A 17296-nucleotide genomic window follows, 5' to 3' on the forward strand; every position below is an offset into this window, starting at 1 on the left:
ATAACGCTTCCATCTTCTCCCCCAGAGTTACAGGGATGAGAAACTTATCCTGTGAAATTAATAATGGGCCTCATTCTTCAGCTGGTGGATCAGAGACTGGGCTAGTATAAATTTATAGAGAAAATTAATTCAAAGATTTTCAAAGTAATGAAGGAATTCAACCTTTCTGACTTCTCCGTCTCCCACATTCACTCAATAGAACGTTTCTGGAGGGTCTAATTAGAAGACCTGATGGGTGCCCCGGGAGGCTGTAACAGAGCAATGATAGGAAAGCACAAGAATCCATTTAAGAATAATAATCACACATGAAGAACATCTTTCGTAGCGTAACTTTCTACAAAGAAAAATAAAGTAATATGGCTTAGGCCTGAGCATGATGACAGCCCCTTCCTGCCTTGGCTCCAGCAGGCTAGGTGGGGGAGGGGAGGCAACTGTGTGTATGGGCTAGAGGGGGGGCCAAACCACCAAAATTAATTCTTTACTTTCAGAAGACTTGCAAAAACAAAGCAGCTTGAGGCCCCTTTAGGCCTTCCTCTGAGACAAACCAAGCCAAGCTGCCATATCAGCAACTAGGTCTGTAGGAAGGCCCCCAACCTTCTTCAAGTGTTAAGGAAATCAGACCAAGCTTAACGAAAACAAATACCAATGCCGTTTAACGTACATCAAGGTTCTTTGGGTTAAAAATCTCCCCAGGGGAAGATACTCCCTTTAAGAGCTGAGAGAGAGAAGATGGGAGGGTTTCTGCAGGAACTTCTGATTATGTTACTTGATTCATTTCAATACCATAAAGCGTCAACTAGATTATTTACCGAATAGAGAGGAAACAACACCGAGGCAGCTAAGCAGGAGCTGCAAATTAAGATGTGTGCGTGTGAGCGCCGGCACCCGCATACACTCACCCACGTGCTTGCACGCTGCCTTCTGAATTTCACTTCTGTATGCAAAACCACCCCCCTCCCACCAACCCAGCGTCTGTACTGCTCAGCCACTGTGCATACGGAGAATGCAGCACAGCCCCCCGCGCCCGGCTCCCTGGTGACAGACCTCCACACCCTTGCTCCTCACCAGAGGCTCCGATTGCTGTGGCAAGGTGGGTCCAAGTCCGGCCTGGGGGGTGTTTGATAAAGGAAGGATGGCTTTCTCCCTATCATAGGATAGGATTGGGTCCTCTCCTATCACCCTCTCGGGGATTAGAGAGATGATGAGGGCAGCCCAGAAAGGAGGTGGCTGGGAAGAGAGGGAGCCTGGGGTACCAAAGCGGAGAAAATCCGTGAAGACACAACCAAGCTCCACTCCGGGAATGCTCAAGAGCGGCCGGCGCCGGGCTCGGGGGCTCCAGGCCGGTTCTGCGCGGGGCGGCGGCTCCCGGCTAGTGAGCGCAGCCCCGCGGGGCTCATTGGAGGCCTCCGGCCGGCAGGGGACCGGAGCCGGCGGGCGCTCCCCAGCATCCCTATCGGCCCCGCGGTGAGATCACCAGTTTTCTAGGAGGCGTCGCGGCCCCCGCAGAGCCCCCTCCTCTGAAAGCCTACCTAAGCGGGATGCTGCAAGACCCAGGCGCCCGTCTACCCAGGCCCAGCGAGAGGCATTGCGATCCTGTCTGAAGGGGCCTCTCTTAGCACAAGGCCATGTGTCTCACTGTCCCGCTCCTCCACGGTTTCTTAGCATTTTCTTAAGTTCCCAAAGTTTTATTTTATAATGGGTCGCATTAAACTCCTTTTCGGAAACTCCGATTTCTCTTTTCCACCAGATCTAAGCAAACAGGCTCTCTCATTTCTAGGGTTTTTGTTTTTTTTTCCTTCCCCATTGATTGGCCTCGGGAGGAAGTGGCTTTAATTTATTCCTCACAGGATCTGGTTACTTCTCCTCCGGCCTTTATACTCTGTGCTGCCCGGGGCATCACCACCTACCCGCACCCAACCTCACATCTCCCTCGCAAGGGGTTAGGGATTACAGTCACCCCAGTAAAGAGACCACACAGGGGAAAGCTATGCTTATCGCCCCCGCTTTGTTTTTAAACGTTTGTTAATGTAAGCAAGGTGCACGGCCCTAGCATCTCTGCAGTGAGGAATTAACGTCTATACCCTGGTATCCACAGAGAGCCTTTCAGAATGGATGTAGACTGGGCTCATCATCAGGGTCTCTGAGAGGCTTTCTTTGTCAGGAACAAAAGATAAATGCAAACTTTCAGCTCTATTAACAATGGTAATTATAAGGAGGATTCTCTTACAGTGACAAGACTTGGGCTCAGATCACCTAAAACCCTCAGAAAAATGACTTGGCGGCCCTACCAGCACAGGCCACTAGGTAAATTTATTCCTTTGACCTACTGGCAGATTCAAACTTGTCTCAAAGCAGGACATATAGAGAACTTTTCTCACACTGACACTTTCTTAAGGCAAGTCAAACATCTTTCTAAATATCTTCACTTTAAGTTTCCAGAAGCCCCACTGACAGGTAGGTGGGGAACAGACATCATTTTAGTATTTCAGCTGAGGCACACTGAACAAGCAACTGTCCACAATTCTAAGGTGAAAATCAAACCTAAATTTCCTGACTTCCTGGGCCGCACCATACGAACTCAGCAAAGGTATACGGCACTTCAAGTCTGCAACCATAAATCTTTGTATTTTCCAAAAGCAATTTTCAGTCTAGAATCCAATAGCTACAAACAGATAGGATGCAAAAGAAACATAATTTGCATTTAGTCATGGAGTCAACAAGGTGGATTAAACTGGGACTGGCCTCCAGCTGGCTTTGTAAAATGTGATACTGAATGCTTCAATTAAAGAAAAAAAAAAAATCACTACTTTTTTTTCCTCCTAGCTTGCCTTTCCAACTCAATTTGATTGATGGAAGTTGCTTTAACACCACCATAACCAGTTTTACATGACTGTCTAGAAAAGATATAAGGAGTCAGAGGATAAATTAGAAGTGCCATAACAATGAAAGAAGAATTTCCTTTCATAAATGCTATGTATCCAGGCCCTGGCGGGGACCATGTTAGACCTCGTGATCTGTGAAAGGTGGGCTCAGATTAGTGGCTCACTGGAGTGGCCCATTCCATGGATGCAGAAATATGAGACCATGAGGATAAATGGCATTCTCAAAATAACATAGTAACTTGGAGGCAGGCAGCGTTAGGTCTTAGAAGTCTTGACTCAGGGTCCAGCAAACTTTTTTTTATCTCCACATGGAATTCTCTGTACTTGTTCCACTATATTCTAGCTGTACAAAAAAAAAAAAAAAAAAAAAAAAAAAGGTGGTTGTTTCCACCACCTATTTTATTTTAGGGAACATTTCAAACTCTGTTACGAATAAGGAATCAAACCATAAAACACGGAGTCAAGGAAAGAAAGAAGTAAAAACAGAAGGAGTTAAAGGGGAACTACCTCATCCTGGCTCCCAGGAATGGGATATTCCCTGCTGGAAAGAGATGCCTTAGATATGTTTTTTTTTTCTCAACATGGCTATCCATCATGAACCAGTTTCAACTGGTGCAGAACCACCAGATCAAGTGTGAGTAGGGAACAAGCAGCAGTCTTCCTTAGAGTGTGAAAATTATGCCAAGAAAAGAACAAAACAAAGATTTATGCCAGAACAACCACTGTACAGCCATGCTGTCCAATATGGGGGACAGTGGTCCCAGGAGGTTCTTGGGCACCTGGAGCATGGCTAGTCCAAATGGAAGATGTTACAAATGTAGAATATACAATAGATTTGAAAGCCTTAATACAAAAAGTGGAAATATTTCATTTATAATCTTATATTGACCACATGTTGAACTATTTTAGATATATTTGGATTTAAATAAAATGTATTATTACAATTAATTTCACCTGTTTCTTTTCGCTTTTTTTTTCCAGTGGACTACTACGAAATTTAAAACATTAAATTTGGAATGAAATATGGGTTCACTGCATAGCACTATTCAATGGGATTCTTCTCTCGCTAGAACTCTAGGATTGAAGGAAGCAAGTACAAGAGTGTTGGGATACCTTCTGCTGAGTTTTGGGGGTTCTCCCGTTTCACACAGAAAATCTTTTAAAGCATTTAAAAGCACTGTCAGGAAGTATCTCAGGGAGTCTCAAAAACTTCCAGCCAGAGCTGGTAGAAAACCCAACCTGAGTAGACAGTGTCAAACTAATGAGACCAGAGGTCAACAGTCAGTCATGTGGTTTTGAAAAGACAACAGTAGTTGCTTTTTATTTAGCACACTCATGCAACTGTGTGCTTTATATTATTGTCCTGTTTAGTCCCTCAAGCAAGCCTACATAGCATTGTCTTTACTGTACAGCTAATGATACTGAAGCTCTGTTAAATCAACTTTCCAATGTTACACACACCTGAGGATCTGAATCCAGGCTGGTTTCACTCAGATACCCTGCTCTCTGTCATACTAGACTGCTCTTCAGAACACTGTCTGGTCTTCTTGGCAAAGGTCTTCTTCTCCGGGAACCTGACACCTGAAATTTCAGCCATAGAGATTCATTCCTTTGACTTAACTTCTTTTTCTCTCTAAAATGCAGATAGTTCTGAGAGAGGTTTCATATAAATCTTGATCATGTTCACTTCAAGTCAAGCAACTATCAAAATACTTTTTCTTAGAGTAGGTATTGATCCAAGAAGATAAAAAAAAAAATACAGTAAACCTTGACACACAGAGGAAAAGAAAGATCAGTGACTGAAGAAAAAGACTGAAAAAATGGAATGCTGAAAGTGCTGAAGACCAAATGTAATGTCATTTACAATAAAACTTAAGAATACATCTACTACAGTTACTCTGGAAAAGTTTGGCACTTCCTCAAAATGCTAAGCACAGAGTTACCATATGATCCAACATTCCACTACTAGGTAAATATCCAGAGAAATAAAAACATGGCCACATAAAACTTTGTTCAAATGTTCAGAGCAGCAACAACATATTAAAAACAACCTAAATATCCATCAACTGATAAATGGATAAATAAAATGTGGTATATCTATACAATGGAATATTATTTGGCTATAAAAAGGAATGAAGTATCAGTACATGCTACAGCACAGTGAACCTTAAAAACACTAAGCTAAGAGAAAAAAGCTAGTAATAAACCATATATTATATGATTCCATTTATGTGAAATGTCCACAATGGTTAAATCCATACAGACAGAGATTAGTGATTAGTAGGCACTAGGCAAGGGGAGATATATGAACTGACTGGTAATGAGTACAGGGTTTTTTTTTTTTTGTAGGGAGTGATAAAAATATTCTAAATTTAGGTTGTGGTGATGGTTTCACAATTTTGTGAATAGACAAAAACCACTGAACTGTATAATTTAAATGGGTGAATTTCATGGTATATGAAATATATCCCAAGAAAGCTATAAAAAGTAAATAAACCTACTAGTATCAAGGTTGTTGTTATAACAAAAATAACATTTTTCCCTCAAGTAGGAACATATGAGGAAGACAGTAGAGGTCAGGTTGCCCTAAACTCACTTTATGTTACTCTTCCTCCTCTGAAACTTTGTGAATTGAATGGATGGGCCTATGTGTTTCAGAGGGAAAATATTTTTAACTATCATTACATAATATCTCCAGCTGCTGATGCTAAGAAAATGTCATCACTAAAAATGCCACTGTAACTTTTCAGGTGGTTGTTGTCCAGTTTGTAGATAATTGAAAACCTTCACTTTTGCTCTTATCCATTCTTTTTTTCCCCTCTTCTCCCAACCTTGCCCAGCCTTTTGGCCAGATACAACTCATTCTCACTTTAAGAGAATGGCAAGAGAAACATAAGAAAACAAATCTTAAATTCAGCACTATTTTTCTTTTTTCAGCACAGAATTACAGAGTCTTGGAATTGGCTTGGTCTTTAGGGACCATCTGGTACAAGCCTTTCTTTTTCATGTAAGAAAACAGGGCCAGAAATAATAAAAGCTAACAGTTATGGACTGTTTACTCTATGCCAGGCACTGTAATTTACATGTACTACTTCATTTAATCCTCACAATAACCCTTCAAAATAGGTACCATTTTTATCTATATTTTCTAAGTGAAAAAAAAATGAGGCACAGAGAAGTTCCATAAACTTAACTAGGTCACACAACTGAAAAAGTTGGCGATCTGGGATACAGACCCAGGCTGTCAGGATACAGACCCAGGCTGTCAGGCTTCAGAGATCAAATCCTCAACCGCTACTATTATAGCTTCTCCTAAAAGTATTTAAGCTATCTACTTGTCATCTTATAACTACTTAGTGGTATGTCCAGAGCTAGTACAGGTATGAGGGACCCACCCCAGTTTCTGCTTAATGACCGAGTATCGATGAGAGATACAGTTGACCTAAACTATACCATGACCTAAACCAAAATGGGTGCATTTTCTCACCCACTGCAATCTTGATTTCCACCAATAATTGAGAGCCTGAAAGAGAGCTGTCAGAAGTAAGAAGACCTTCCAGGAAGTCACCACTGACCTTATTCTGCCATGAAAGAAGACAGGTTTTATAATCCTATGTCAGTTTATACTCACACTCCTTTTTTTTTTTAATTCTGGAACTCACTCTGCCAAATTCTGAGAAGTGTTATCACTAAGATGAAGATGAGACAAAAGATTCAACCAGAGAATTCTCCTGATGGGACATAATGACTACCTCACCACTCAATTATATATTCAAAGGAAGAGTTAACACACTGGCAAACTACAAAATGGAATAGAATACAAGTCTTTAGATAATTTACTATAGAAAATACAGTATCTCTTAATCTGTATCACCCAGGGAGCTCAAAGTACTTTACAAACAACTCATTAATCCTCTGCTTATTTTATTCATCAATTACTACATTCCTTAAACCTTACCACACCATTTCAGGTAGGCTGCAAGAGAGGAGCTAGACGTACTATATTCCTCTAACCCAAGCTAAAATGTCCATGCAAAGGACGGGGTGCTTCCAGGAGCATAGCAAAATGAGTAAGAGCTGTCTTTGGGAGCTGTACCTAGGACACTGCCTCAATCATGCGGCCTTTTGGGTGACTTTTTAAATAAAAAGTAAAGGTAAAAAGTATATTTAGAATCACCACACCAAGTTCCAACCATAACAGCATTCATCTAACAGCACTTGCAAACCAAAGTGCAGCCTAAGTTCTCCTACAGCATGCATGTAAAACTATGTCTCAAGAGAAGCCAGGGTTATGCTTTAAATGAAAAAATTAAAATGCTTTCCTATTTAAATATGTTTAATATCTGAGTTTTGGTTTACTTGTTTGGGGATAATTTTTGTAATTTTGCCAACAATAACCAAAAGCATATGAATGTCAGCAGAACAGAGAAGCAAAGGCATGTAGAAGAGGCCGGACCCCAGCGGCAAGCCAGACTTTGCCACCTCCCCACCCCGGGTGCAGCCTGCCACCCACTTGGGGTCCCAGCACCATCACTGCTCCCAGCTCCCAGCAGTCCACAAGGCCTAGACCACAGGTCTCCCCCGTGCCTTTCCCCGACTCATGAACCTTCTTCCAGCTTCCTCAGTTTCACCTAAATTCTCCTCAGTCCCGGTCCTCGTAGACAGCCAGTAGCTAGAAAACGTGACACCAAATTTCCAAAGACCTCACTCGGGTAGATCTGACCCCGGCTGCTCACTGCACCCTTCTCCCCACTTCTCAGCTGCCAGAATTGGTCCAAATCAGCTTCTAAAAGGGGATGACACAAAACGACTGGTGAGAAGGGATGCTTCTCATCAGAAGCTGATACTGTGTCTTCCACGGAGTCGTCTTATTGTAGGTCTATTTCTTGTATCCAGATCAGTATAAATATATAGGGTCTAATCACCTGCCTTCTGCTAACACACTGTGCCTGAAAGGGTGGATCAAGTAAAACCACATCAAGAAACTCCCCTTCGTTTGCTCCCTTTCTCTCTTTGCCCCTTCCACACACAAAAAAAAATTTGAATTCTGTCATCAGCAAGAAAAAGTTTTTTTGCTTTTGCCTTCTAGAGATGAACATTTATGAAAAGTCACTCCTGCCATGTCAGCCCCAAAAGAATCTGATTAGAGGCATCTCTAAATTGTCTGAAGTTATTTCCCTCCTGTTCTCTGCTCAAGGCCTAATCTTTTCAGAATTATTTTCCTAAAATATAAACTTCCTTCCACGGTGTCCCCTCCACCTACATACAAACACAAACACATACACATGTATACAGGTGCGTGCACACACACACAAATTATTCTCTAAAGCTATAAAAAGATGAGAAGCAGAAATCTCATAATGTAATTGCTATACTAAAAAGAAGTGGCAGGTGAGAATTAATATGAGAGGGTAGAAAAAAACTGAAATACAGTAGTAGAGTTAAGGGGGAAAAAAAAAAAAAAAACTAGAGCCTGTGATGGGAGTGTTAATTGAACAGAAAGAATAAAGGAAGGAGAGAAAGAACAAAAGGGCATTAAGTAAGCAAAAAGTAATTTTTTAACATCCTTCAGTGATTTGATTTAACTTCAGAGCAGAGGATGCTCAGAGGAAAATTTGCTGAAAACTGCCATATATAGCTATTTTGTTCTAAAATTAAAAACTATTCACAACAGTTACAGCTATTCATTACTATCTACAAACAGTCTCCTTAGTAAATGGCAACCGATATTTTGTGTTTTTTCCTCATTTTTAAACCGGCATGATTTTTGACACAGAAATTTTTTTTAAATCAAGAAATGTTTAAAAATATAGTCAAGGTCCTTTTAAGAAATTCAGTATGTTTTAATTTTTTTTTCTCCTTCTCTCCATCCCATCAACCCCACTACCACCACCTCTACACATATGCAAAACCCAGCCTATTGCTAATATGTCAGAAGACAAGGAATGGTTCTTAAGAAATGAAAGAAAATGAGGTATTAAAAGGTCCAAAATTCTATGAAAGCTCTATGCTCCTAGAAGGAACAAGCAGATAAAAGCCGCCTCTGAAACATACTTGCTAGAGGTCTTGCAGAGTTTTCTTACTGAGATTTGCAGCCTGAGAATTGTTCAGGCATTCCTTGTTCTTGGCATTTTTATTTAAAAAAGCAAAAAGGTATCAAAATAAAAACTTACCGACATTTCTCAACAAGAAGACACTTGGGTTCTTTTTCTTTTTCCCTGAATATCCCCACAGTAATTTCTGACTAAATACCTATCAATCAACTGTAATCTAAACGGTGCCGCCTACTTTAGGTGTTATGCGCGTCTGTTTCTTTAAAGTTCCAAAAGGTTGGTAAGACAGTCTTAGCTAGTTTCCCTCCAAATTTCTGAGTTTTCCAATGAAAATCTTTGACCAAAATCAGAAAAGCAAAATCCGCCAAGGAATTGCAAGCCCCACGCTCATCCAGGGTCCTGACCTCCTTGTAAAGACCTAGGTAAGCCCCCTTAGTGTGCTCCTGTGAGAATACAAACAAACAGAGCCCACCCTAAATCAAATAACCTCTACAATACTTGTGAAGGAAGCTCAAAAATACTCATTCAGCACTTGAAAGTTAACAATAGGGAAACTCCCAAAACAATGAAAGAATGTACATGAACTGATCATCCCAACAATCTTGTCACTAGCTCTGTATCAAGAAGCAGCGGGGAGAAAAAAGAGCTCCTACAACTTTACAGACACACTGTGTTGCGGACACATCAACCATATGGAAGATTCGCCAGCTCTCCAGAATGAAAGTGAGGTCGATCTTGAGGAAGTAACCGTGCTTTACAATCAAAGAGTTCTTTTCAGCACACCGCAGTTGTCTCCTACCTACAACACCGAACACTCAACATTCCAGGAGAGGTTTCTTCCTTCTCCTTAATCCTTCTGATACTCCTTCTCCTGAGGAACAGGAGAAAGGTCTTTCTTTTTTTCTCTTTTTATTTTACTTTTTTTTTTTTTTTGTACTTTCACCCATGGGTGCCCTCTTAATCCAAAACGTGTGTTTGTGTGTTTCCCTCTTAACACAGGGTCAGTTATCATTATTTTCAATTTACAGTATTCACTAAACTATTTTTTTAATATATTATTTGAAAGACAGCATACAAAACCTTAATTTAGATTTTTAAAAAGCTCCAAACATTAATGTAACTCAATAACAGAAAAATTTTAAAACAAAATATATAATCCAACAATAAATTATACCTTTAGAGCATGATTCTGACTGACACAACTGCTTCTTATCACCATAGTTTGGGCAATACTCATGTGAGGAGCAAACTCTTGAATCCACACCAGAACCAGATCTATATTTACATCCGTTCACCTTGACCTACTGCCTTAGCAGTAGATTTTAATTAGAAGACTAGAATTAAACACTTTGACCACCATATACATTTAAATGCCCTGACAGACTTCCTTTCAATGAAAATCTGAGGGCATCTTAAAAACAGAGTCTCTCTAGATTGAATTATCAAATATGCATTTATAGCTTGATTCTGTATTTTATGAAGCAAGATCAGCAGGAATGCATACCCAATAAGCAACAAATTTCAACAAACCAAATATTCCATGTGAATAAGAATCAGAGAAAAAAGAAACTGAAAAGGAAGAAAAAAACAAATGATGAAGAAATATATACACACTTAGGTTTCCTGCTCCAGGCTAATAGAGACAAAAAACTAAAAAGTGTGACAAACTGAGAAAGCCCCTTTGATATTTGAATGCACAACCCATACATTTCTTAAAAGGCATATCACAGCTAAAATAATGCAATTCCCAGCTTTGCAATAAGGTTAGGCTTTGGCAAGGAAACCTGGAAGACTTAAAAGATCTGAACATCACTGCTCAGGTGCTTTGTCTGGGATGTCACGCACAACACAAATAACATTCAACAAAGGAGCTGCTTACTAATTTTTCATACATTTCAAGACCCGAGTAATTACATACTCAATCAATGGTCACATCTTGAAACTATTTATTTTTTAAAATAGAAACACAGAGAGCCCTCAAAAAGAAAGCCACCCTGCGGGCCCTCAGAGCCCCTCCTTCCTTTTTTTATGTGTAACTATCAATGTATATCAACTGGGCATGCAATCATATTTATTGTCACTTTCATTCATGTCATGCCCTTGCTTATATGGTTTAGATATGAATTATTGACTGTTACACTCCTTGTTGTAAAAAATAAATAAATAAATAGGATGGCAGGTACTCTGCGCTGCTCTGCAGCGAGCGACCAAGTCAGAGGCCAGCAGAAGCTCCCGCTTTATATAACCACCCCTCGTTCCTCATCTTTATGCCCTGGCTTCAGATTGCCTTCTCAACTCTTTCTTTTTACAAGGGAGAGACGCACTCACTTTGGAAAATTAAGGATTAAAATAAACAAACAAGAGGATGTTGCTAAGTGTCCTTCCCAGAGCATCTGTTGTTTAAGAACACCTCTGATTGATGACTGCTATTTTTTAATTGTTGCTTTAAAATTTAAATGCCCTCCTGGGATGTGTTATAAGTGTGTTAGTTCATGATATGAGGTCTAGAAAGTAGAAAAACAACAGAATGAGTGAGCTCGTCACATTCTGTTCTCCTAAACCCAGCGATTCTCCCAGCTATAAAATCACAGGGCACTCAAATACAGATAACCTGATGTTGTGTGACGCGTTCCACAAAGGTATCTGACAATACTCTGTCAAGAACTCTAGTTTGCTGCTTCGTGTAATTACAAGAAAAAAAGAAGAGGAAACTTTAAACACTTTAGCACCCCCATGCCCAACTCCAAAAACACTGTCTTAAAGATGGGCCAAAATATATTCCTTTAAGAAGTAGACTTTTACTTTCATATTTTTCCCCCACAGGCACATCATTCTATAAATTTCCCTTCAGAACCTCTGTTTTAGCTTCAATTTCAAAGAGGCCAGGAATAGAGTTAAGGCAAGCAAACCGCTAATGTCTGGTAATAACTGTCAAAGAAACTTGGTGCTTTCTGTTCCAGGAAGCAAGGCTACTAGGACTTCCTATTGGAATATGCGATCAATCTTGAAAGTACTTCTATTCTGAAATTTTAATATTTAAATAATGGGTTCCTGATTGCCAGTTAAGTGGTCAATTGGCCAAAGAAAATGCTTAAATGTTGGAATCTCATTCCTACCTGTTTTCTCTTTGATTTCACACAAGACATTAAACAAGGCAGGCTTCATTCTGTGGCAGTTTAAAGCATGTTTTCTGCAAGAAAGAAACAACAACAGAATAGCTTAGGTGGACTCCTGGGATCAAGCTGCTGATAATGCACAGGGGGAAAAAAATCGAGCATTTAGCCAAAATTATAGACCAAGCATAACTCTGTGGCATGCTTCAATTGCTTTATGACTTAATATAAAGAGTCCCGCCATAGAAAAAGAAATAATGTTAATTAGCAGGGAGAGAGCAGGGATTTAACTACAGAACAGAACTAACCTCAATTATGCTCATTTAGGAAGAGTTTGGGGTTTTCTGTTTTGTTTTTTTATGAGTAGTTTAATCCAAGTGGAAGTCTTAAACCAATAATCCTATCCAGAGCAATGAAAACACGGCAGAGTCAAATGCACGGGTTAACAGTTTTGTATAATCTACGCAACCACCATAGCCTAGGAGCTGTCTGCTTCTCAGTCCGTGTGTGTGCGTGTGTGTGTGTGTATGTGTGTGTTTTCAAATTTAATTCATCCATGTGTTTGAATTCATTCCGCAGATGCCCCTGTATTCTCATAAACACAAGATGCTTGAAAGGTCTTCTGAGCAGAACTGTCAATTTATAAAATTTCAGTCCCCAAGTTAAAGAGTATGGAAATGCATTGCCAGGGGGCAAACATACCCATATGGGGAATAGATTCATTTCTCTGTGTTCACATTATGTCGCTTGTGCACACACTGCTTATTTGCAGGTGTTGAAATTCAATTATTTACAATTAGGACCTTGCACCCATTGGGGGAAAAAATAAATACAATTCTGCCTTTTAGATTAGTGATTTACCTGGTTCTCCTGTGTGTCTGTATTCAGCATGCACTTAAGGACCAAAACAATACCTTTCCCTCAATTTTACTCTGGAAACACTTAACAGAAGGATATTGTTTTGGAAACAAAATACTGATCACATCAGCTATTAGTTAAGGGAATTGTGTTGACTAACTAAAATGAATGTATAAAGATAAATGGAAACCTCTGGCACTCAAGACACATGCAGTTCTTTTTAAATTCCTTTCAAAGTTAAAAAATAGATACACATCCTGAGGAAGAGAAACCAGAAGCACGCTCTATCCACTGTACAGTAGAAGAGTCATAACCTCAAAATTCAAGAGTATCAAATAAACATTGTGTCTAAAATACGAAGGGTTCACTATATAAATAATAAATGTATATTATGAAGATGTGACTAAGGAAAGGAAAACCCAGTTAAACTATTTGCTGAGTTACATTGTTTAACTAAAAAGAAAAGCTTAGTGGTGATTTAGTTCTGGTGTAGGGTGAGAAAAATGGTGAAGACTTTATGGTATCAAAGACTTCTTTCTGAGCCTTTTAAAGGAGTTTTCATTAATTGTATTCTTACATAAAGGCCCAAATGCAAAACAAATAACAACTACAAAAAATTCTATGCAGCTTTGCAGAAATATTGTATTGCCAAGCACGTCCATGGGGTTGGGTTATAGAGAACAGAAAATCTCCCTATCCCAAAATTGTGTCTGATTCTCTTAACATTTAGGCCATTAAAAGGGTGAACCCGCCAAGTCACGGCTGTCCTCAGTAGTACAAAAAGGAGCGGGACTAAACATCAGAAAAGTGGTGTTTCTCAGTGCTACCAGCCCCTTCGGGTGCACAAACTTGTTATTAGAGGCGTTTATTGGTATGTCTGAGTTTATTTTTCTGGAACAATGTAATGGAGAAATCTGTTCCAATTCAAAAAGAGATTGCCAGTGGGAAATCTTCCATTGACCCTACCTATTAGCTTTTCTCCGGATAATAAAATTCCAAAAAGGCACCAAATAATTTTTGAAAACCTTCCTCTATTAAAAAAAAAAAATAGCATAGTTCCAGTCTCTGAACCTTTCCAAGTTTTCAAGCACTCATAAACCTCAGGACTTTTGAGTTTACATGTTGCATGTGCTTACAGTTAAAATAAGAGTGTAATTCATATCATCCTTGAAATTGCTTCTTCTCATTTTCTCAATTCAAATTCCCATTTCCCTTAAACAAAAATACATATAATAATGTCTTCTCCATAGAACTAAGTCTTGTGAGGTAGAGAAACTGTGTACATATGACTTAAAAAACCAGCTACTTCTGAGATTTAATAAAGCTGGGTAACTGGAAAGACATATGTGGCCATTAGAGTGTCTTAAATTCGTCTTTTCAAGATCGGCCTTGGGCAAGCAGTTGGTGGGTTGCCATTTAGTTTATGTTTTGTTTTTTTAAAGAGAATTTACTGTAAAATCCTAGAGTGGAGAACTATATACTTGGCAGTGGATTAACTGAGAAGCTACACAGCTTCTTTATAATGCTTCCTTAATGAAGATCTTCGCGTCCTATAGGATGGAAATACATAAAATACACACTTGCCTTCATTTCTATTTTACTAGCATCTAAGTGGTCCTGAAAGAAGCATGGGGAAAAGAGTATGCTTGATTCCCCCCCACCCAACCCCTTTTTAAAGAACCATACATTCTGTGCCACAGAAGGGTAGTAACCCTCTCAAAATAAGAGACAATAAAGTTACCCTACATATCCGAGTCTCTAAAACCGAACAAACACGTTTAAAAGCAACACTATCTCTTCTTTACAACAGCCTTTTTGAAACAATTAAATGAATGCAAAATATTTTCTGGATGGCTGACAACTACTGACAAAGAATTACTCTGCCTTTTTTTTTTTTCAATATGGAAAGGGGGAAAGATAAAAATTAATTTTAGAGGAGCACGTCCACATAGAAAATTCAAAGCTTCTGATTTACGTAAGGAGTCAACTATATTTGCAAATAAAGTGTTCATGGGACATTTTATTTTGTAATGTTTCGGAGTCCCTCAACAAGAAGACAGGCAATGCTGTTCAAAACTTGACAATTCTGCTCTCTCTGATACTTTTTTAAAGCAGTAAAAAGTGCCGAGGGCCGCTTTTGGATCAGTTGGCAGTATTTTCGGCTTGCCTGAGTGTTTGTGTGGATATATATGAAGATCTCTATATTCACACACACACAATATATGAAAATATACATACAGACAGCCACATCACCGCATGGGAGATTGCACTTTCGATAACAACGCTCCTTCAAATTTTACTCCTCCGCCATATAGTTGCTCGTCAAAATGGGCCAAGGAATAACATTTAAAAAGAAAGCGCTGTGGTGATTCGGTTCCCATTGTTTCCCCCAGCGAGAGGGAGAAAAACAAAAAACCCCAAGAAAGGAAAAGAAAAGCCTCCATCTCACCTGGCCTGCGCCTCATCCAAACTCTGGTCTGTGATGGTCATAATTTGCTGTAAAATGTCTCCAATGTCCTGCTTCCTCCCGCCCTCCCCCTCGGTCCCTCCGGCCCCATCCTGCAAGTGCTGGGACAGGCCGGGGTGTCCGGCCATCCCGACCCCAGCATGGGAATGCATCAGCCTGGGCTGCTCGTCCATCTCCAAAGGCAACGGCAGCCCCCGGCTCTTCCTCTTCTGCTCCTCGGCTCGGCTCCTGGGAAGCACCAAGGCTTTTTATCCTTCAAGCTGTCTTCAAATCCTTTTCAGGATAAACAGAGAAGGGGGAAAAAAGAAGACCAAAAGAAAAAAAAAAAAAAATCCCTTTGCCTCTTTAGAGGATGGTGGGAGGATGGGGAGTGGGGAGGGGGAGGGGGGCGTGAGGGGGTTGCGGGGTGAGGGTGGGGATAAGGACTGGTGGGGAAGGGTGTTGACTCCAAAAAAGCAAGAAAAATAAACCACCTTCCCACTTGACGAAAAGAAATCAGAGCTGGCTTTTGGTTTTTCAGTCCGTCTCCTTTGCAAGGCAGAAATGGGCTCCCGGCGCTTAAATCTGTGGCTTAATCCTTTTGCAAATATGCATTGGCCGGGAGAAAGGAGAGGAAGGCAGGGGGATTGCAATGCAAACTTTCCCCCCCCCACCCCCCGCTACCCCCCACCCCCACTCCGGGCCAGAGTGATCTCAAAGGGGGTGGGCTGTTGCAAAAGCCAGATCTCCCCCAGCCACGGCGGCAAGGCAGAGCACAGGCTCTCTCCTCCTCCGTGTCTCTGCAAACTCCAGCAGCCCCGTCAGCCTCCTGCTTTTGTTTAGCTCAGGCTCAGGACTCCAGAAACATATACAGAAAAACCACAGCCTGAGAGGAGGAGGAGGAGAAGGAGGAGGAGGACGAGGAGGAGAGAGGAGGGGGCCGAGGAAAGGGGGGAGGAGGGAGGCGGGGAAGCCAGGAGGCGGGGGAGGGAAGGAGAGAGGAGGGCACTCGTAGCCCCGCCCCCTCCCCCGATTGGTCATTGAAGAAAAGACAGGCCCCTCCTCCCTCTACTTTCCTCCCTGCGCCTCCTCCTCGGCCTCCTTCGGCTCCTCCTCGCCCGGCGCCCTGTCAATCAGAGTTCAGAGGTGGGCTGGGAAGGAGGCCGAGCTAACACCGAGTCTCCAGTCCTTAAAGGTGCAATGATACCGTAGCGCCGGCTCGATTAGTAGGTTCCTACTTTTCCTTCCTGCCTCACTTGGATTCCGTCCTTGAGAAAAATGTGGCTCCACTTAAATACAAACGTATAAAATTAACACGAAAGAAGATAGACAGTGTGGGTCTCCCCTGCAACCGGGGTTTTTCTTTTCCTGTAACATTGCCGTTTAAAAGTTGATCTTTTTAATTCGTTAGACCTCGGGGAAACTGTTGTGAGCCAAAGTTTGTCAGCACGAAGTTATGAAACACAATCGAGCTGTTAATATAATTAATAATGATCTCTAATAAATGGCATATGTAAAAATAGATTAAAAAGAACAATCACAATAGAGCTAAAAGGAATACTGAACCGTAACATTTTGGTTGCATGGAAACTAAATTATGGACTGTTAAACTAAATAATGCTGAAAAAAAGATTAATAAATAAGTTGACCAAATGAAACTAATTCAACATCTCTCTTTCTTTTCTCCCTGGGGGAAATTAGTTATTTGGCTTAAGTACTTAATGAAGAAATGCATTATCACAGTCTGGTTCTAGTTTTTAATATAGTTTAATAAGCATTATTAACTGGAATAAAGAGCAAACTGACATTTATTGAATGCCTACTATGCACCAAGTAATTTCATGAGTTATCCCCAAGACATTTCTGAGAGTTATGGATTATTAGTTTCACTTTACAGGGAGGGAACTTCAAAATGTTAAATAACTTCTCTGAGTCCCATAGTTA

The 17296-nt window shown here is 40.6% G+C and overlaps 1 protein-coding gene across 5 annotated transcripts in view; it reads right to left on the reverse strand.

The window, feature by feature from the left end:
* PBX1 (PBX homeobox 1) overlaps nucleotides 1-16289 on the reverse strand; it is a 335304-nt gene extending 319015 nt beyond the window's left edge. For 2 of the 5 annotated variants that reach the window (XM_040229979.1, XM_040229973.1), the window contains exons 1-2: nucleotides 15356-16288; nucleotides 12052-12125 (exon numbers count right to left, since the gene is read on the reverse strand). In XM_040229979.1, coding sequence (XP_040085913.1) covers nucleotides 12052-12125; nucleotides 15356-15546 — 265 coding nt within the window. In that variant the 5' untranslated portion in view covers nucleotides 15547-16288. Of the gene's footprint in view, nucleotides 1-12051; nucleotides 12126-15355 lie in introns of all 5 variants that reach the window. The other 3 variants (XM_040229975.1, XM_040229976.1, XM_040229978.1) reach the window with 3 other exon arrangements.
* Between the last annotated feature and the right edge of the window lie 1007 nt (nucleotides 16290-17296).

Source organism: Oryx dammah, unplaced genomic scaffold (genome assembly GCF_014754425.2).
Source record: "Oryx dammah isolate SB20612 unplaced genomic scaffold, SCBI_Odam_1.1 HiC_scaffold_28, whole genome shotgun sequence".
NCBI lineage: Eukaryota > Metazoa > Chordata > Mammalia > Artiodactyla > Bovidae > Oryx > Oryx dammah.